This window comes from Hibiscus syriacus, unplaced genomic scaffold (genome assembly GCF_006381635.1).
Source record: "Hibiscus syriacus cultivar Baekdansim isolate YM2019G1 unplaced genomic scaffold, ASM638163v2 tig00110821_pilon, whole genome shotgun sequence".
NCBI lineage: Eukaryota > Viridiplantae > Streptophyta > Magnoliopsida > Malvales > Malvaceae > Hibiscus > Hibiscus syriacus.
In genome coordinates, this window is record NW_024062877.1 from 50,872 (window position 1) to 72,747 (window position 21,876).

Consider the following 21,876-nt stretch of genomic DNA (forward strand, 5'->3'; position numbering starts at 1 on the left):
CACGTAATCGGAACCTTGTAAAGTGAATTTACGATAAGATGTATGCTCGCTTTGAAAGACAATCTTTCAAGTACTCGGCCTTACCTAATCTAAAAAATAGCCAACGGCTCCAAACTAATTTTTAAGTGTTCCAAATTTAAAGACTGTTTCGATAATTATGTTTTACAATTTCATATTATTAATGTATTAGAAGTTATGATAAATTTAATTATTTAAAAACTACTAACAACACAAAACAAAGAGATATTATATATGTATTAGAAGTTATAATAAATTTAATTATTTTAATAAGGTAATTGAAAGTGAATAATTATATTCGTTAAACTCAATTAATGGCAGCATTAATGGATGATGGCATAATCAGTAGCCACTTGCACATTTCACACCACAAATCTCATTCCACACTGATAACAAAGAATAGCTCACAAATTTACAAAAGATAATAAATACAACATTAAATGAATGCTGTTTGCTTATTTTTCTATTTGTGGGGGAAACCAACTCTAATTTCGTATCTCTTTGTATTTTTCATTAATTTTTATTGACCCAATGCGTTGTTGGATTATACCAACATTAATAACGTCCATACGCTAATTAATTGGCTTTGGACTGTCTACCCCTTCCCCAGATTTTATTTCTTGTTTCATTTTTTATCTTTGCTTTTTTTAGCTGTGATTTTCACACATATCCTTCTGCTATTCTTTTTTTAATCAAAGTTTAGACATCTATTTTTATTCGGGTCTAAAAAAATATTAATATATCTGGACAAAAACGGGTGTCTACACAAAAAAATCCATAATTATTTTAAAATTTTACAACCATTAGGGGTGTGTTGAATATTCATTATTTATATTCAAAATTTGATTTAAAATACTATATACGTTATTATCAAATGTAACGATAACTACGATAAGTATAGATCCAGAGATGAAGCTATGATTCGTTTTAGAGTCATTATCCTTGTCTTTTTATTATTTCAAAATAATAATTTTAAATTTGTGTTTATTAGAAATTTAACTATTTTTTTATTTTGATTAATGAAAAGTGATTATAAAATAATATTGATTTAGAATATTTTTAGTTATTGATAACACATACTTATCTTATAAACACAACTATTTAAATCTATGATATTTAAGAAAAATAACATTTAATGGATCAAATTTAACTAATCTTTCAATAAATTAATAATTAAAATCTGCGAAATTAAAATAAACAATCTTTCTGATTTTCAAGATTAATTTTTTAATTAAAAGAAAAAGAGAGATTACATCCACGACCATGCAGCCCAACGTTCAGTTGACTCCCAACAATATAATAAAATAAATAAATAAATTGCCATTAAAATACACACTCCCATAAAAGCAAAAGCTTTTCCCTTTCCCTTCCCATTTCACCAAAAAGAATCCAACTTTTCTTTCTTCATCTTTTTTCTTTTTTTTTTTTGGTTTCTACAGTGCCTGGGAAACCCGAAAACCTTGATCTTCTCTGACCCTTTTCCTATCTCAACCCGACCCGATCTGGGTCCGATCACAATGTCCCTTCTTCCACCATGAAAACCCAGATAAAGTATTCAAACAGAAATTAGAAAATAAAAGAGTGATTTTTTTTCTTTCTTTCTTGTTTTCATTTGAGAGAGAGAAAGAGAAGGGAGAAATGTATAAGAACCAGCTGCAAGAGTTGGCGCAGAGGAGCTGCTTTAATCTTCCTTCCTATACGTGCATTAGGGAAGGTCCTGACCACGCGCCGAGGTTCAAAGCCACCGTTAACTTCAACGGCGAAACCTTCGAGAGCCCTCACTACTGCTCTACCCTCCGTCAAGCGGAACACTCCGCTGCCGAAGTCGCACTCCAATCCCTCTCTAATAGTGGACCTTCTCACTCCCTCGCCGCTAGAATCCTAGTAAGTTTTTTCTTCAAAGCTTCTGCTAATGTACGCCTTTTCTTTGAAATCTCCGCCTCTTTTGCTAAGATAAGCCAAGGAGAGTTATCGGTGTCTTCTTGCGCCGCCGTCTTGATCGCCGGAGGTTCAGTTAGCTGGTTGTGGGGATGGGAAATTACTGGAATGCCCTTGAATGATTAACGAAGTAGCTGAATGCAGTAGGATTTTCTTGACTTTTTAGATGGTGACGAAAGCGAAAATGTAATTAATTTTTAAGGGAAAATAACAATGGGGGAGTGAAGATCGTTGTGACATTTAATGCCCTTAATTAATTAAATGTATGATTTTTCTGGGAAACAGTTGTGGTTCGATATTTTTGGTTTTGTGGGTGTAAGTAATGGCTTAGTATGGGTGCATTTCGGTCGTATAAAAATGCTTCCTTTGACTGCCCGGGAATAAACGGTAGAGAGGGCAATTTTTTTTAATTTTTTGGTGTCTTAATCTCTTGCGGACTAATTAAATTCAAGTAGGTTTATGAGCATATGTCGGTGCAATATTGCAGCCAAATAAATAAATGTTTGAGATTTTCATATCTTATATTCTTCCCTGGTAAAAATGATGTCTCTCGGGTTGGGTTATTGGATAAGGAAGAACCCTAAAGGGCGGGTTCGGTTTGGGTTTGTCAACTTGAGAAATGGTTAGTTTTGGTTTAGCAAATGAGAATCTTGAATCTGTCAGAAACTAAACATATAATCTTTGAGGGGATATTTTTAGGCTTAATCTAGCAAATGCAGATTAATTCTCATAATGTATGCTTAGCTTGGCATATAAAAAGGATGTAAATATGATGGAAATGATCAAAATGGGGCTCGGATTTCGGTTGGGATTATGTATAACTACAAGTGTGAGACAATTTGGTTAAGCATTTCATACGATATTCATGATAGCAGTTGATATGTAACTTGCTGGGTTGCTTATTTGTTTCTCATTGCATATTAGGTTGCAACTGTTGATTCTTTGTTTTCGATGTCCTAATAGAAGTAGCTTGTGAACTTATGATTGTGTTCGTTGTGCTTATCCTTGATATGTAACATGAAATGAAGCTATGCACCTTTAGTAAACTATGCTCATATCAGCCAGTTCATCAATGTTAACATCTTCTTTATAACAAATTATTAAATTCTGGATTTTTTTTTGAGTTTATATTTGAATTTTCTTGAATATGCCTTGGTTGTCTCAAGCTTTACTGGGGTTGATACTGATTTGGCTTTGTTATGTTAGGATGAGACAGGGGTTTACAAGAACCTCTTGCAGGAAATTGCACAAAGAGTTGGGGCTCCATTGCCGCAGTATACGACGTTTAGATCAGGCCTTGGACACCTACCCATTTTTACGGGAACAGTTGATTTGGCTGGAATCATATTCACCGGGGAACCTGCTAAGAACAAGAAACAAGCTGAAAAGAATGCAGCCATGGCAGCTTGGACATCTCTAAAACTATGTGAGTCCTGGTTTCATTTTTCCTATGGATTAAAGTTCTGATGGTAAAATAGTTGAACGATTCATTATAATCTTTGTGCCGGAACTGAATACTATATCTTATTCCTAGTGGTGAAAGAAACTGCAAGCTCTTTAGAGCCAGAGAACAACGATGAGCTTGAACAGATAACAATAGCTCGGGTGCTGTTGAATTATCGAATAAACGAAAAGATGGCTATGGCAAACTCCTCCAATGGCCCAATACTATTTACAAAGAAGTTTCCTATTCAGAACCCTAGACCAACTAGTCCACAGCCTCCTGCTACCACCTCAAAAATCCTTCCTCTAATCTGCCCAAAGTTGGTTTCTCGGAACAGGTCAAAGTCAGCAACAGCAAATGACAAGCCCATACTGACATTTTCCCAAACACTGGTACCTGAAAGCCGTGGTCCTCATCCACAGAAATTCCCTGCAGCTGGAGCAGCTCCATATGTTCCCATCAGGCAATTACGGACATCTTGTCATGGCATTGCTCCGCCAGTTACAATAAGAACTGCAGTGCCTGTTTTCTCCGCACCACCGCGTCCAGCACCATCTGCAGTATCCCCTCAGCCACCAGCATCAGCAATTCCTACTCATCCAGCACAGTCACTTCTTCCCGCTCAAACACCACAATCTGTAGTTCCTCCTCATCAATCATCATCTCCACTCCCCACCCAAGTACTCCGATCTCCTGTACGAATCGCCCCACCTATCAGCATCAGGCAGGCAGTTCCTGTATTTGCCGCTCCACCGGTACGTAAAGAAGATAAACAATTCATTCCTATCAGAAATGAAGATATTGCGACTGTTATTGCTCCCTGAAGTTGCAAGCACAACATCAAAGAACCTGCAAGAATCGGAGACAGTACAGAGTTTAGAACATCTCAAAATCTGATGGCAATGAAGGATCTAAATTCGAATCCGAGGCAATAGAACAAGAGCCATTGGTTTTGTGCTGGTATCAACTTTGTTTTGTTATTGTAATCTCATATACGAGTGTTGTTATCTCATCCTTTTCACCATCTTCTCTTTTTGTCATATTAGAAGCTACAGTTTATGCAGATTAAGTTAGAATCAGCATTTACAGTTAAAAGACTGTCTAAAGTAATGTTGCAAAGGCAAAAATTGTGATGATTTGAGGGTACTTACCAAAACACTGTAGATGATGACATGACCCAAATGCCCCAACGGTACCTAGAATGTTTATAATTCTCAGAAACTTAGGATATTACCCTCTTCTCTTTGAGAATGACAGCCCTTATATTATAGGAACAAACTTGGGTTGTTTTCATTCATCTAAAAGGAACATCTTCCTAATAAAGCAAAAACCATATTGGAGCTTGTTGAGAAAAGGTTATTGAACCCCTGGAGGTCCTAATATTATAGGACTAGATAATTGGTTTTGGTTATTTCTTTTTATTGTTAAGAAAAACCTCTTCTTTCATGTTTTACTACCTATCGTTGTGCTTAGTGTTATAGGATCTGTTCCGGTCTTCTTCTCCGATACATGTTCGCTTATTCGTAATCCATACATCTCATTCACTTCTTTATTGTCTCGACTAAACAACATTCTACAATAACGAAGACAATTGAAGTTGGCGTTGATTCTCTTCATTAACAAATTACATGTCCATCTAACAATTTGAACTTGGAACCGGGCTTGGTTGCCCTAGTGAAGAAAACAATAGTGGGTGTCAAGTTTTGCCGTGAAGTAATGCTTATTTCAGCACCAGGTCATAACTGTATTATAAAGTGGGGAATTTGAAGGTAATAATCCCATTAGTTGGTAGCTAGCTTTGCTTTTTGTTTTTAACCTTTAACCAAGTGCTAAGAAAAAAAGTGAGGGTAGTAGCTAGCATTTTTTTAGATATCATATCTCAACTTTATCTTCTAGACATCTAGGAAAACTTGTAAATAAAATTTATACTGAAACAATAAACTTTCAAATGTAAAGCAAACTTTGACAATAGGGTTCAATAATTTAAACATCCTTTTGGTATAGGGTAAACTATACGTTTACTATCTAAATCATTACTTTCGTTTTGTTTTGATACCCAACTTTTATTTTTTCAAACCATACTTAAGTTGTGGGGTGACATGTTAACATCATTGTTAAGTTTTTAACGACGGGGTATCAAAATAAAACATAAACTAAATGTTATGCATGATTTTGAAAAAAAAAATAAAGTTTGAGTACCAAAATAGAACAAAATTAATAGTTTAGGTACTAAAGATGTAGTTTATCCTTTTATTATAACTTCAAAGTTAGTTTGGATTAGTTGGTCAAATTTTGAATATAAAAATTCCTCATCATTCTACTTCTAATTCAATACAACACAGGTTCAAAGCCTATTCTCAAACCGACCTTTTCAAGTAAAAAACAAAAGGGAAGAATCCTTTTGAAAAAGGAAAAAAAAGAATCTCAATTTGCCCTCCTATCTTCCCTTCAACAACATTTCTTTTGTAAATATACATTTTAATAACTGAATTTGATTTTAACATGTAATTATATATATATTCTCTCAATTAGGCACCTAATTTTGGTATCAAGGTTCAATCTCGTACCTATTTTTTTAGTCATATTAAATACCTAAACTTATTTTTTAGGTTAAATTTGAAATTAAACTTGATTTGATAGTATTAATTGATTCAAGTAAATCATTTATCATAGGTTTACTAGATAATTTGACTAAGTATGGTTCAATTCTCATTTTGGCAATTAAAAGTTTCATTCTGTCAACGATTTTAACTCCTATATTTGATCTCTTAAAAAAAAAAGACAAAAAACCGTATGAACACCAATGAGATTGGTTTAAATGGTAAATAGTTTGGTATTGTTTAAGAACATATTGAGTTCAAGACTTTATGTACGCAAAAAATTTATCGTCTAAAGACTAACCCACCTAAACAATATGTGTGATACGAGTTAGTTCAGATTAGTGAGGATAGAGCCTTGAGGAATTGTGAGAGTAACTATTTTTAAAATATAAAAGCATATATTTACTTTACATTTTTTAAATTGGTGATGGAAGAACAAAACTCAATATTTTGACTGTAACTTGTAATTTTACAGGAACTAAAACCAACGATATCTTATAAGAATCTATGTCTAACGACACATAAGAATAATCTATTTTTTTCATAATTTGAAATGATTATAAGATAGTATATGTTTAAAAAAATTTAATTATTGACAATGCACATATACCCTGCATACGCAGCGGTTCAAATTTAAATCCTTTAGGCCTTTTATCACTAAAAACACTCAATAGATTAATTCGAAGCCTCATATTTCTCAGAGATGATAATCCCACAATTGGATCTCTAATAATCTCATATGATTTATTCAAGACAAACATGTTCAAAGTTCAAACACATTATTTAAGTCAACTTATAGACAATCATCGTCATAGGAATGAAACGAGTCATCCTATAATCAATGTATTTATACCTTTTTTTCTTTAAATCTAATGTATTCATACCAGGGTATCAAATAGCGTTCGCGGTCACGTTTTCGGTCACGTCGCGTTTATCGCGGTTGCGGACATAATGGATGTTATCGCGTTCACTGCGGGTGTCGCGGTCGTGAATTTTTTAAATTTTGCATAATTTATCTTAAAACATAATAAAAATAATTATAATTATTAGAAATCATTTTTAATGATTTTTAAAATGTTTTATAAGCGAAATTGACATATATATAATATAGTTTAATCAAATAGAAACTTTAAAAATCCGATGATAGGATAAGATAATTAATTAACGATGACATTGTGAATACATTATTATTTAAAAGAAATAAGACTATCAACAATCAACATATGAAAAAAATTAAGAAATTAAAATGGATAAAAATAAATTTTGCTATAACTATGAGATTAAAAAATCTAAGAAATTAAAATGGATAAAAATAAAAATCTAAGAAATTAAAAAATTAAGAAACTTAAAATTTATAAAAAAATATTAAAATTCATTAGAATATTGTATGAATGGTTGTTGTCGGGGCATTGAAACATGTAGAACGACGGATTGGCACAGTAAATCCCACGTCTATGAACAAATGATGCAATCTAACATATCTTTGGTCTTCACTTGCTAGGTAGAGTGTTGCATTTGCTACATCCTCAGCCTTAAGATACACACCCTTAGGCCATAAGGCAGCAATCAAACCCATCACGGGTTGAGGAACACAAGTATGCTTAAACTCAAACCCTGAATAGTTTTTTAGACATTTATTTATTTATTTAAAAGACTTTTCTTATTATTTTATATTTTTTATAAAATGGAATTTTTATAATTTAGGTATTAAAGTTAACAAATTAAATCGTGAAATCAGTCTTAATGATATTAGTGAAATATTTATAAAGTGATTATTCATTTTCCCTAATTTTTACTAGATATTATTTAGATTAAAATATAAATACAAAGGTTACAACTGAAAATATAAAAAAGGGAAAAATAATACTTTTCTCTTTTTAAAAAATTCATATTTTTACCAAAGATTTAATCACCCTAACATCTAAATATTTAAAATGAGTACATAACTTAAATAATGAATCCATTTAAAAAACTTAAATAATTAATTCATGGTTTGACTTCTTAATTATATATATTTTCTCATTTTTATTTAATTTTCTTATATATCTTATTTTATTCAAATTATGGACGTTAAAAAATATCAGATATTATATTATATCAGTATTTTTTTATAATTATAATAAAATAATGATTTAAATATTAAAATAATGTATATATAACTCATAAATCAAATGGTATATTATGCCTTGAAAAGAATAAGAAGTAAACACGGGTGAAGTGTTGTGAAAACTAGGGATTAAATTTCTTAATTTGAAGCGAACGTCAATCAGGGAAGATTTTTCATTTCACTCTTCTTCACTCCCCAGTTCACTCTTCTTCACCCCACAGCCCCACCCATTTCACTATTCTTCAATTTTCACTCATTTCATTTCCAAATATGAGAGAATGGAGGCCAAAGAGGGTGCAGAGGGTGACTTCAAAACTATTCAAAAACAAAATTCTCTGTCAAAATGATCTATAAACCCACAAACTGCTCATGGTTGGTCAAGGAATCGGCGATCATCGTCTGATACTCAAAGGACTTTCTCCGACGCATCTTCTATCCAAAACTGGTCAGAGCTAACTCGGGAATCCAAAGTCCCTTCATTTTCATTTTCATTTTCATTTTCGTTTACAGTTGATTGCAGCAGAAGTTGGTTTTTGATTTTGTCTTGGAATCACGATTGAATAACGGTGGTTGCGTCCCGTTATTGGCGTAATCGTCCGTTTTCCGTTAAATTGCGGGCGCAATCAACCGATATTGGTGTGAATCCGTGACCCACTGCAAAAACCATCAAAACCGGTTTCGGACGGTGGCACAACCGCAATATCACGGCCGCTATCACGATTTCAAAACGCTATTTGATACCCTGATTGATACTTTAAAGAAAGGCTTGAAGGAAATTGTCATTCTTTCTGATCTACATTATTCACCTTCTCTCCCACGCTTTCTTTCTGATCTTTTCTCTACCAAAGAAACACAGATTATAGGTTGTCTTTACATTAATTATGAATCTCCGTACAAACATGAAGAACTTAAGCGCGACGAAACTTACTTATTCCATTAACAGAGTTGAATGAAATATTTTTTTTAAACCATAAGGGTAATTATATTTTACACCGAACTTTAGACACGTGTCTTTTACCCCTAAACTATGATTTTATAAAGAGGAAAGATATTAAACTATGATTTTATAAAGAGGAAAGATAAAACTAAGGAACCTATTACCATAAAAGTGAAGAAGAGAGCCAGTAAAATCAAAACCTGCAATTATAATTGATGATGTTTGGTTGGAATAACTGTTGTGAAAAGCTCGAGAAAGATCATTTTAACAAAGAAATCATCACTTGGTCAGTTACCAAGAACTTTAGCTTATAGGCCAGGATAGGCCTCCCCCATTGAATTTTGTTTTTTTGCTTCACCAATTTTAACTCTAAACCTTTAGGTGAAAAACAACAGTGATTTTATATTACGAAAAAGTATGCAATATAAAAAAGATAGGTGTAATTATGGTTTTAATCCCCCATCATGTTAGAATTATGGATTTAATCTCTGCACTTTTATAATATTATTAGTATATCTAAATTAATAACGTTGTTAGTTATTTCTATTAAAGAGAAGATATGTTGTTACGATTTTAAACATTTGGTATTAAGCATGGATGCCTCAAATTTTTACATGACCTTAATCGTTATCAATCTAATGAAAATAAATTAATAGTGCTATAAATTTGAACTAAATGATAATTGTAGACCCCAGTTTTTATCCGGGCCCAACATCCAACACCCATTAAAGCCAAAGTAAAAAAAAAACAAATAAACCCACACCACATTTCCACGTTTCTCACAAACACTACCCAACAACCCACTACCCCACTAACTAAAAAACAAATTCCTATTTTCTTTTTTCCTTTTTAAGGGGGTCATCAAAAAGAAAGGGGGGAGGAAATGTCGAAGAAGCTTCAAAAATCTCTAAGGATTACCTCTCCAAAGTCAGAAGTACCTCCCCAAATATCCATTTCACCTTAAAATCAGTCTCTTCACCCAAGAAATGGATCCTCAAACGATGTAGACACCCCAAAACCTTATCTTTTGCAGTCAATCCTGCAGGAAATCACGGTTGTAAAGGAACCAGCAACGATAATAATGACGAAGCGGCCATGCTTGCGGATGTTGATCGGTTTCGCTTCGAGAATTTCAAGTCGTTGTATATCTGAGATGATGATGAGATTAATGAAAGGAGATGCACTTTTGGATCAAAAGATGATCATCTGGTAAAAACCTCTGGCAGGTTTTTTTCTTGATTCTCCAGGATTTATGGATCCTCCCTCGTTCCTCTACGGTTCCAACAGATTCTTCGTGTCGACGGGGTTATCGAGTTCGCTCGTCGACGACGCTCGGAGCAGCGGCACCAACTCCACCATGTCGATTTCGGAGAACTTGGGTTCGACTTCTACTTCATCAGCTTCAATCAACAATACCGTTGTTTCCAACGATTCTAACAGCACTGGCGGCGATGGCGTCGTTGTTGAGTCGCTGAGCAATATCCGGAACGAGTGCATTGCGGTGGTAACATATTCTCATAACCCATACGATGATTTCCGACGATCCTTGCAAGAAATGGTGGAAGCCAGAATGAATCATCATTCGGAGATCGATTGGGATTTTATGGAAGAGCTTGTGTTTTGTTACTTGAACTTGAATAACAAGAAGTCTTACAAGTTCATCTTGAGTGCTTTTGTTGACCTGGTCGTGGATTTGCGTCAAAACCACACGAAAATCCCACCCAAATCTCGACATTTTATGGTTAACGATGAGACAAATCACAAGAAATCAAGGAGTAAGCAAGATCGCCGGGAAAGCTGCTCCCAATCGAACAAAGGTTCAAGCAATGTTGTGTGCAAATTAAACAGATCCCACGTTCCTTTTTTTTTTGTTATATTTCCACACACACAATTGAGAAAATAGTACATGCAAAGCAAACAAAGGGTTTCTAATTTCATAGACAGAATGGAGGAGCCGAAGAAGGATTCGGATAAACTTGTGTGGGATCAGATTCAGATGAGGAGTCCATCGGGTAACCCGCTTGTTCATTGAATATCGTGTGTTAGTCACTGGATTGCCATCTTCAGCTTCATGGCAGGATCTTAAGGAACATGTGTCGGCCGAGGATAGCAAGCACATGCAGAGCGTGGATCAAGGTTGTCTTTTATATTTTTAATTACATGTTTCACAACTGTTGAGCTTTAGTTTTTTTTTTCTAATGTTATGAATCAGTAATACGGTGAAGAATCTGGGATTTTGTAGTGTAGATTTGTCCAGAATTATATATATATATTATCATATAGGTTTTGAAAGATTTTTTTTCATAGTTATTTTTCGTAATCTAACAATATTCTTGACTTTTTAGGAGAATTTTTAATCAATCAAAGGTAAGTAACTCGAATCGGATTTTTGAATTTTAATTTAAATTTGCAATTTTCGCAATTAAGACAACCGATAAATTAATTGGTACCGAAAGGGCGGTTCAAGGGTGCTAATCCTTCCTTGACCGTAACCGACTCCCGAACCCGACACATTTCTGGTAAAAACGCAGATCAGGTAAGATGGTGTCCGACCCACCTAAATTCGTTTCAAAATGGTCGGTGGCGACTCTAGCCCAATCAATTCAAGTCGAAGCCCGATTCCGGGGCCCAAACCGAAAGATGGTCGCGACAGCTTGGCGACTCTGCTGGGGACAGGTAAGTGAGCCAGGCCAAAATTAATTTTCGGTTGTCTTTTTATGCGAAAATATTAAATTTAAATTTAAATTTATTTATTCGATTCCAATTATTTACCTTTGATTATTTTTGAAATAAATAGTTGTACTGACATTTTTTAATGATTTCAGATTTTTAAAGTTTTCCATTTAAGGCTCTATACCCGAGCTCCGAACCCTATTTAAGTGGGGGTGAAAGCGACGCCTTCGTGTTAATTTATTCACCGTGCGGGCTTAGCAAGTAGCCTTCGGGATTCATATACCTTATGTCTTCGTGTGAATTTATTCACCGTGCGGGCATAAGGGAATGTTTCCTCTCGAGTTCAACTTAGTCCACATAAGCTTGTAATGGGCTTAGGACTAAGGGTCTGGCAAGCCCAAGGGGGCACCGGCAAGGAGAACTCGAGTACCGTTTTTTAGAACCTAAACCGGGAGAGTACAGGGAATTAGAGCCTACCCCAAAACCTCATTCCAAACCCTATGCTGCTTTATTTCCTACTTTACTTTCTGTTCGAAGCATGCGAACTAGACAAATATGCGGTTAGGATTTGTTTGAAATTAGCATGCGGGATAGAGATCATGTCTGGGTAGGAATACTAAGCATGTTCGGGTAGATATCATGTGGGGTAGGACTTTTCATTTTCATCTTTTTTTTATTATTATCCTTATCTCACTAACTTTTTTTCTCCTTTCATTTTTTTCTTTTGCATTTTTTTTATCATTCACATCATTAAAACGAGGTGTTGATCCACAAAAAATGTGTTTGTTAAAACATGAATAATCTGTATTAATGGACAAAGGGGTTATACAAAGAGATAAAAGCTCAGAAGTCCAACCGGTATCAAAGAATACTTAGAGGCAAAGGTTTCAGGGGCAAGACGAGGAAATAGTTATTGACCCGGAGAGTCCTTTCGAAAATTACGAGAACAAGATGGTGAAACCCTAGCTAAGCTGGAGACCATTATTGATGAATTCCAAAAATAAGTCGACAAACTTCGGATGGAGGGCTCCAATGGCACTTTCGTTTGGAACGAGCTCGGCATAGAGTGAAGGCCGGAGATGCAGTCATTCGAGACATTTTTTGGGGCAAGCAACTAATCACCCGCACAAGTTTAGCCAAAGGAGTCGGAATGGTTCGACATGATATTCAACCGATGAAAAAGCGGAAGACGAATCAACTTTCCAGAGATTGTGCGGGATCTATACCATCAAAAAGTTTTTTGTCTCTTCAGACGTAACATTTTTGTCCCCAGTAAGGATTATTCAGAATAATAGGCACATTTTTCGGATCAATGCCTCAGAGACATTTCATACATCATGCATTTAAACATTTTGCATTTTGTTCATTTCTTTACATTTACATTAATTATCTTCACATGTTTCATCAAAAATGGGAACATTTCGACCCTATTCCCATGACCTACAAAGAGCTCTACAAATAACTTTTTGGCACACACATGTGGTGTCACCGTATCCAGGGAAATCCATGAAGCCCCGTACCCCAGGTAGTATGATGAGAACGCTCGTTGCGAAAATCATAGCGGAGTCCCAGGGCGCACTATCGAGAATTACTCCACAATCAAGAGAATCATACAGAAAATACGTAACAAGAATCGGATCAACTTCACAATTTGGGGGCATCCAAGTGAGGAAGATCATTTCATCATTTGAGGCATTCTGTTTGAATCTGTTTTTTCATTATTTCTTAAGTTTTTGTAAGGACTTTTGAATAAATTTATGTTACTTTAAAAATGATAAGCAATGGATCACATTTGCAAACTTGCAATTCTTTGAATATCATTTGAATTAAGAAACTCTGTGAATGGTTCAAAGTTACGGATCTTTAACAAAATAACATGTTTTAAAACAATGAATTTGACTTTACCCAGAATATACACTCAAACACCGTACCCTGCTCTTGTAATTAACCAATATAACATTTTCCTTTCATAAGGTGCGGACAACATGGGGCATCATTTGCATATGACCATTACTATGCTTTTTATTTAGGACGTTCAATGATGATGATGATCTTTACAAATGAAAGAGTCGAGTAGGTGAATCCAGTTTAGGTCAGTTGTTTGAAATTTTGAACTCTAAAGACGAGATTCCTTGACTTTCAAAAACACCTAGACTATGACAGGTTCTTCTTGACAATCTTAAGAAATTAAATCCGTAAAAACTGAGCTATTCCGCTAAGGCAATTGGTTATAGAGGAAACTTGAAAGCCCTGGCCTTATGAGTAGATTACGTTCAAACCATGACATTGCTCGGACACTTGGCAATTCGGTGTTTGCTCCACTGCTCTTGTCAGGCCGAAGACTCTGTGATGAGATGAACCCTTCAATTAACTTGATAAGAGTGATTATAATATTAAGCTGTCCCTCTAAAGCAATTGGTTTAATGCCCCGGCTTTATGGATTCAGCTAGCCAGATAATGACAAGTTAAATCAAATTTATCTAAGCAAGAAATTTTCGGTAAAATGGACTAAGGGAGTTAAGGAACACCTGTTATAGTCAACTACACACGAGCACTCAAGAATTTCATTTTTAGACCAATGTTTTTGCACTGCCTTTGTTAGAGGAGCCTACAAAGCTTGAACAAATAGAAGATTTCAGAGGACTGAAATAAAAGGTCTAGTAAGTGATCATGCTAGTTGCGTCATTTTGTCCGCACCCAATTGAAGTGCCAAAGCATGTCAAGATATTTAAAAAAAATGATGATGACATTTTTTTTCCAAAACCTTAGAAAGGAGGTCAAGCGAAAGCCAACCCATCCATTTGAACATTTGTCAAAGAGCTGTAACTCTGAAAACGTTAAAAGAGCTATTGATTCCTTTGATATTCTTTGAACTCACGTTTATAACTTGATTCAATTGCGAATAATATTTTACAGCATTTTTATCATTTTCTCTACTGAAACAAGAAAAATGAGAAAAACATTTTCAAACAGAACAATCTCAGATATGAAATGTCTGTAAAGCCCAAGCTCGAGAAGCAAATGGGGCACGATCGATTCCATGGACCAGATTGGCAGACAAAGCACGAAGAGATAACACATAATTCATTCATGTTGTATGCATCTTAGACATACTTAGGTGCATCACATTTCTCATTTTAGCATACATGATTTTTGCAGCTTTTAGAGTCAATGATACTTGATTCGTAAGCGTCTTTAAAGAACGATGGTGGTTGCTTAGCTCGGCAGCAAGAAGCTACACTTCGACCAACTCGACAGATTGAAAATTTTCTCTCGAACTCACAATTGGCTCGAGAGTAAATTTCAACTTCTCAACGAAGGATCTTGACTCTAGACAACGCAAGTTCAACTTCACGACGAAGGGACCGCTGGTTGTCAATAAACAATTTCCCAATTTCAGAGCTAATTTCAACTTCACCACAAAGGATATTGGACTCCAGACAACGCAAGTTCAACTTCACGACGAAGGGACCGCTGGTTGTCAACAAACATTTCCCAATTTCAGAGCCAATTTCAACTTCACCACGAAGGATATTGGACTCCAGACAACGCAAGTTCAACTTCACGACGAAGGGACCGCTGGTTGTCAACAAACATTTCTCAATTTCAGAGCCAATTTCAACTTCACAACGAAGGATATTGGACTCCAGACAACGTAAGTTCAACTTCACGACGAAGGGACCGCTGGTTGTCAATAAACAACTTCTCAATTTCAGAGCCAATTTCAACTTCACAACGAAGGATATTGGACTCCAGACAACGTAAGTTCAACTTCACGACGAAGGGACCGCTGGTTGTCAATAAACAACTTCTCAATTTCAGAGCCAATTTCAACTTCACAACGAAGGATATTGGACTCCAGACAACGCAAGTTCAACTTCACGACGAAGGGACCGCTGGTTGTCAATAACCAACTTCTCAATTTCAGAGCCAATTTCAACTTCACAACGAAGGATATTGGACTCCAGACAACGTAAGTTCAACTTCACGACGAAGGGACCGCTGGTTGTCAACAAACATTTCTCAATTTCAGAGCCAATTTCAACTTCACAACGAAGGATATTGGACTCCAGACAACGTAAGTTCAACTTCACGACGAAGGGATCGCTGGTTGTCAATAAACAACTTCTCAATTTCAGAGCCAATTTCAACTTCACAACGAAGGATATTGGACTCCAGACAACGCAAGTTCAACTTCACGACGAAGGGACCGCTGGTTGTCAATAACCAACTTCTCAATTTCAGAGCCAATTTCAACTTCACAACGAAGGATATTGGACTCCAGACAACGTAAGTTCAACTTCACGACGAAGGGACCGCTGGTTGTCAACAAACAACTTCTCAATTTCAGAGCCAATTTCAACTTCACAACGAAGGATATTGGACTCCAGACAACGCAAGTTCAACTTCACGACGAAGGGACCGCTGGTTGTCAACAAACAACTTCTCAGTTCCAGAACCAATTTCAACTTCACGACAGAGGATATTGGACTCGGAACAGTGCAACTTACTTGGATTTCAACTTCATGACGAAGGATATCCAATTCCAGGCTCAACTTTACAACGAAGGGGCCATCCGCGGTTTCAACTTCACGACGAAGGGAATCGTGCCAACCAAAGACCTTCGAGTTCGACTACGCTCAGCTTCGAGGCACCTCATTTGCAGCATAGCTTAATCGAGAAGGGCTATCTGCCAAAGACCTTCGAGTTTGATTACATTCAACTCAGAGATAAATCAAATTTACAACGAGGAACTACTTTCTGGAAGAATTTTCAAGCTGAAATCTTTAAACCGAGAAAGAAGACAAATGCCCAATTCCAGAAAGCACCGGAAAAAACTGGTTGTCTTTTTTTTGTCTTTGCCCTATTCTTGTTAACACAAAGATGTGCAAAGAGGGGCAGCTGTAGACCCCAGTTTTTATCCGGGCCCAGCATCCAACACCCATTAAAGCCAAAGTAAAAAAAAACAAATAAACCCACACCACATTTCCACGTTTCTCACAAACACTACCCAACAACCCACTACCCCACTAACTAAAAAACAAATTCCTATTTTCATTTTTCCTTTTTAAGGGGGTCATCAAAAAGAAAGGGGGGGGGGAGGAAATGTCGAAGAAGCTTCAAAAATCTCTAAGGATTACCTCTCCAAAGTCAGAAGTACCTCCCCAAATATCCATTTCACCTTAAAATCAGTCTCTTCACCCAAGAAATGGATCCTCAAACGATGTAGACACCCCAAAACCTTATCTTTTGCAGTCAATCCTGCTGGAAATCACGGTTGTAAAGGAACCAGCAACGATAATAATGACGAAGTGGCCATGCTTGCGGATGTTGATCGGTTTCGCTTCGAGAATTTCAAGTCATTGTATATCTGAGATGATGATGAGATTAATGAAAGGAGATGCACTTTTGGATCAAAAGATGATCATCTGGTAAAAACCTCTGGCAGGTTTTTTTTCTTAATTCTCCAGGATTTATGGATCCTCCCTCGTTCCTCTACGGTTCCAACAGATTCTTCGTGTCGACGGGGTTATCGAGTTCGCTCGTCGACGATGCTCGGAGCAGCGGCACCAACTCCACCATGTCGATTTCGGAGAACTTGGGTTCGACTTCTACTTCATCAGCTTCAATCAACAATACCGTTGTTTCCAACGATTCTAACAGCACTGGCGGCGATGGCGTCGCTGAGCAATATCCGGAACGAGTGCATTGCGGTGGTAACATATTCTCATAACCCATACGATGATTTCCGACGATCCTTGCAAGAAATGGTGGAAGCCAGAATGAATCATCATTCGGAGATCGATTGGGATTTTATGGAAGAGCTTGTGTTTTGTTACTTGAACTTGAATAACAAGAAGTCTTACAAGTTCATCTTGAGTGCTTTTGTTGACCTGGTCGTGGATTTGCGTCAAAACCACACGAAAATCCCACCCAAATCTCGACATTTTATGGTTAACGATGAGACAAATCACAAGAAATCAAGGAGTAAGCAAGATCGCCGGGAAAGCTGCTCCCAATCGAACAAAGGTTCAAGCAATGTTGTGTGCAAATTAAACAGATCCTACGTTCCTTTTTTTTTGTTATATTTCCACACACACAATTGAGAAAACAGTACATAACAAAGCAAACAAAGGGTTTCTAATTTCATAGACAGAATGGAGGAGCCGAAGAAGGATTCGGATAAACTTGTGTGGGATCAGATTCAGATGAGGAGTCCATCGGGTAACCCGCTTGTTCATTGAATATCGTGTGTTAGTCACTGGATTGCCATCTTCAGCTTCATGGCAGGATCTTAAGGAACATGTGTCGGCCGAGGATAGCAAGCACATGCAGAGCGTGGATCAAGGTTGTCTTTTATATTTTTAATTACATGTTTCACAACTGTTGAGCTTTAGTTTTTTTTTCTAATGTTATGAATCAGTAATACGGTGAAGAATCTGGGATTTTGTAGTGTAGATTTGTCCAGAATTATATATATATATATTATCATATAGGTTTTGAAAGATTTTTTTTTCATAGTTATTTTTCGTAATCTAACAATATTCTTGACTTTTTAGGAGAATTTTTAATCAATCAAAGGTAAGTAACTCGAATCGGATTTTTGAATTTTAATTTAAATTTGCAATTTTCGCAATTAAGACAACCGATAAATTAATTGGTACCGAAAGGGCGGTTCAAGGGTGCTAATCCTTCCTTGACCGTAACCGACTCCCGAACCCGACACATTTCTAGTAAAAACGCAGATCAGGTAAGATGGTGTCCGACCCACCTAAATTCGTTTCAAAATGGTCAGTGGCGACTCTAACCCAATCAATTCAAGTCGAAGCCCGATTCCGGGGCCCAAACCGAAAGATGGTCGCGACAATAATATTACAAAAGTAAAAGATTAAATTATGTAGAATGAAATAAAAATGATTAAATCTTAAATTTTAGTATTATAGAGGGACTAAAGCTATAGTTCAGCCTGAAAATAGAATATAGAAAGTGGGAGTTTGATTGAGAGGTGGAGAAAGTGGGGGGGGGGGGGACCAAATCTCCACTTTTAACGACACCAATCTTTGAAAGCAATAGCAGATTGATTCACGCTAAGGAGGAAGGGTTTTCTGTAATATGGGGGCCAGGCCAGACAGGTAGAGTCCATAAGGCGTTAAGGAAGCACTGCCCTTATTCCTTTCCTATATAAAAGCAAAAGGAGATTGGAACCCTCCAACATCATCCATAGTTTATATTTCTATAAATTTTGAATTTTTATATAATTTAAATATTTTTTAATTTATCCATCATTTTATTTTTTAAAAAATTAAAACTTTATATACATTTTTAATTTTAAATTCTCAATCATAAAATGAGATGTATATTTATTTTCTCTATAAACCATCAACTTTGAAAAATAAAAAGATAATATTAAAACTACATCTAACATTTGTTAAAATGATTATTTTAGTTTATATATATATTTATAATATTTTAACTCTCGATGTTTGTTTGTTTTTATCAAAAATAACTTTTATTGGAGAATAATACATAATTTACTAATGTGATGTTTTTACATATGTTTAATCAGTGAGATATCACATAACATGTTAATTACATTAGATGATCCACGTATCAAATATCATTTTAAGTGATGTGACACACATTATATCATCATATTAAATAACATAATATATATCACATTATTATTTTAGATGACGTGATATAATCATATTAATATGATACATGTCATATTATCGCATTTAATGATGTGACATGATATATCAATAATTTAATTCATGTCAATAATATAATATTAACCACGTGTATTGTAACTAAATTTTCAAGTAAATTAATAATTTTTATCTAAATATGAGTTATTTTAATTAAAATTTTAAATATTTAAAACTAAATACTCTAAAAAATTATGAGTGTTAAAGTAACCATTTTAATATCATTGAAGGTTAATTTTGATATGATAAAAGAAAAAGGCGAAGGAGGGTGATGATAATTGTGTAAGAATCGTTAAGCTCATGTTTTCCATGGATAGTATATCGTAAAAATCAGGCATGCATGTCCACGTGGCAATAAGAAATATTTTGGTGTAGACGTCAAGAATATACCCATGGAACGGCTTTATCTCCGTCGCGCATTGACATGTGGAACAGTGGAAGTGACCGAAACCACCACATTACAACATTAGATTCATTAAATAAGGTCATTAGTTCGAATTTTAACGTTTGCGATTAAAGTCAATTACGTTTGGAGGGTCGCCATCGCCTTTACAGTACCCGATCTGGATTAGTCGATTAATAGATCGAATATCAATTTTAATTCAAAATATATATATATATATTAGGTTGAATTTTGTTGTGGCCTCTTTTTCACATTTTCAATTATTTTCTCCAATACAATAATAACTCAAGTGCTAATTAAAGGGTTATATTTAGGTTGAAATCTATTGAGTTGTTAATTATTTTAAATTACTATGAGGACCAATTTGATACAATCTTTAGATATTGATGATTTATTAAAATATTTTGGATTAAGATGATGTATATGTTTTAAAGACTAAAATTGTTATTATGTTATGCTTTTATGTTAAGCTAACGGTCAAACTAACAATTAGTGACTAAAATAGAAGAGCATAACGTTAAATATGATTAATAAAAAAATAATTGTATGATCAAAATAAAAATACAGAAATATGTGGGGTATGAAATAAATAGTTTAGCCTAGGTTGTTTTTTCAGTATCAGATCCAAACAAAGATCTCAATCATTTCTGTCATTTGGTTCCGGCTCGTACCCACGTATTTTGACCTCTCCATTTCCATTTACATGTTTATATACCACAATCATTTACTTTTATATGGATATTATTAAACTTCTTTCTTCCATTCAATATAATATGTAAAATTAAAAATATTGTACAGACCTGTATTAATCACTTGTATATAGTCAATGAACAAGTTTAGATTTTTATGTACCTTTTTTATATAAAAAACACAACTTTTTTTTTAATGAGAAAAAACTAAACTTTAAATCTAATATATATATATACTTTGAAATGTTTTCTTATTAATTCTTTAAATATATTTTTAAATATCAATGCGTAATTTTTATAAAGAATCTTACAAAATACGAATCAAACGATTTCATTAGTTAACAGATTAGTTGTTATCCTTTGAAGTATCGGGTTCAAGCATCGTATATGCAGGAGTATGAACGTTCATTGTCAAAGGTTGATAATCTTTAAACATATACTACCTTATATTCACCACATATTTATATAAAAAAAATCCTACAAATTATGTTAAAAATTCAAAAATTAATGCAAAATAATATTGTGCTGATATCAAAGATCCTCACATTGTATTGATTTATCTTTTAATATCACACTGAATTACACAAGCATGGACTCTAAAAGATAAATTTTAATCTCACTTGAAAGTAATATTATAAAAAACACATTTGCCCTCCTACTTTTGTTGCTTGTGATATAATTTTAGCTTTTTAGGCCTTTTGGCTCTTTATTGTTATTATTTTTATTAATAATAAAATCATACATAGATACATTAATAGTTAATCAAAGGTCAAATTGATTATAATTTCCCATGAAGAAACCATAATAATATTTACTAATAATTGATATATAGTTATAGTATTTAATATATTTTAATTTGACAGCAAGTGGTAGCACATGATTCTAAGCTTACTTTTTTGCCATGAAAAAAAAGTGAGAAATGATATCATATAAATAAAAAATATTAAAACAAAATATATTTTTTTAAATAATTTGAAATAATAATAAGACGATATATATTTAAAATCTTTTTTAATCATCGATAAAATATATACATCATGTAGATGCAGCTACTCGAACACAAGATCTATAAGAAAAATAAAAATATTAAACGATAATCTAAAAAGAAGTCACGCTTCAACTTCATTTTATAATAAAGTTTTGAAACTTAGGTTTGAATTAGAATTATAAATTTAAAAAAAATCCGTAAGGATATATCGTTGAAGATAAGTCCTATATATCCAATCACATTCAGAATTATATGTAATCATTGAACTACGAAACTGATTTCTCACTATAAATTAGGATATATTATTATCAACTGATAATAAGAATAATCATTTTCTTCTTTAAAACCCCTTTCGGCGTTCAAAATCTCA

The 21,876-nt window shown here is 34.5% G+C and overlaps 1 protein-coding gene and 2 pseudogenes across 2 annotated transcripts; all 3 read left to right on the forward strand.

The window, feature by feature from the left end:
• Nucleotides 1–1,343: 1,343 nt before the first annotated feature.
• On the forward strand, nucleotides 1,344–21,445 carry LOC120142300 (double-stranded RNA-binding protein 2-like). Of its 2 annotated transcripts, XM_039157032.1 has the most exons (4): nucleotides 1,344–1,902; nucleotides 3,163–3,382; nucleotides 3,491–4,155; nucleotides 21,432–21,445. In XM_039157032.1, the coding sequence occupies exons 1-4, from the start codon at nucleotides 1,657–1,659 to the stop codon at nucleotides 21,432–21,434; spliced, it is 1,134 nt and encodes a 377-aa protein (XP_039012963.1). In that variant the 5' UTR covers nucleotides 1,344–1,656; the 3' UTR covers nucleotides 21,435–21,445. The 2 variants fall into 2 exon arrangements, with proteins under 2 accessions (XP_039012963.1, XP_039012962.1); XM_039157031.1 differs by lacking the exon at nucleotides 21,432–21,445 and having other exon boundaries at nucleotides 3,491–4,423.
• Nucleotides 9,928–11,215, forward strand: LOC120142301 (annotated as a pseudogene).
• Nucleotides 16,824–17,824, forward strand: LOC120142286 (annotated as a pseudogene).
• Nucleotides 21,446–21,876: the final 431 nt, after the last annotated feature.

What these genes read in the sequence shown, in the direction of transcription:
- LOC120142300 (XM_039157031.1), top strand. Translation starts at nt 1,657, where the DNA reads ATGTATAAGAACCAGCTGCAAGAGTTGGCGCAGAGGAGCTGCTTTAAT. An exon ending in CCCTCGCCGCTAGAATCCTA is followed by an intron (nt 1,903 to 3,162) that starts GTAAGTTTTTTC and finishes TTGTTATGTTAG; the next exon opens with GATGAGACAGGGGTTTACAA. An exon ending in TTGGACATCTCTAAAACTAT is followed by an intron (nt 3,383 to 3,490) that starts GTGAGTCCTGGT and finishes TCTTATTCCTAG; the next exon opens with TGGTGAAAGAAACTGCAAGC.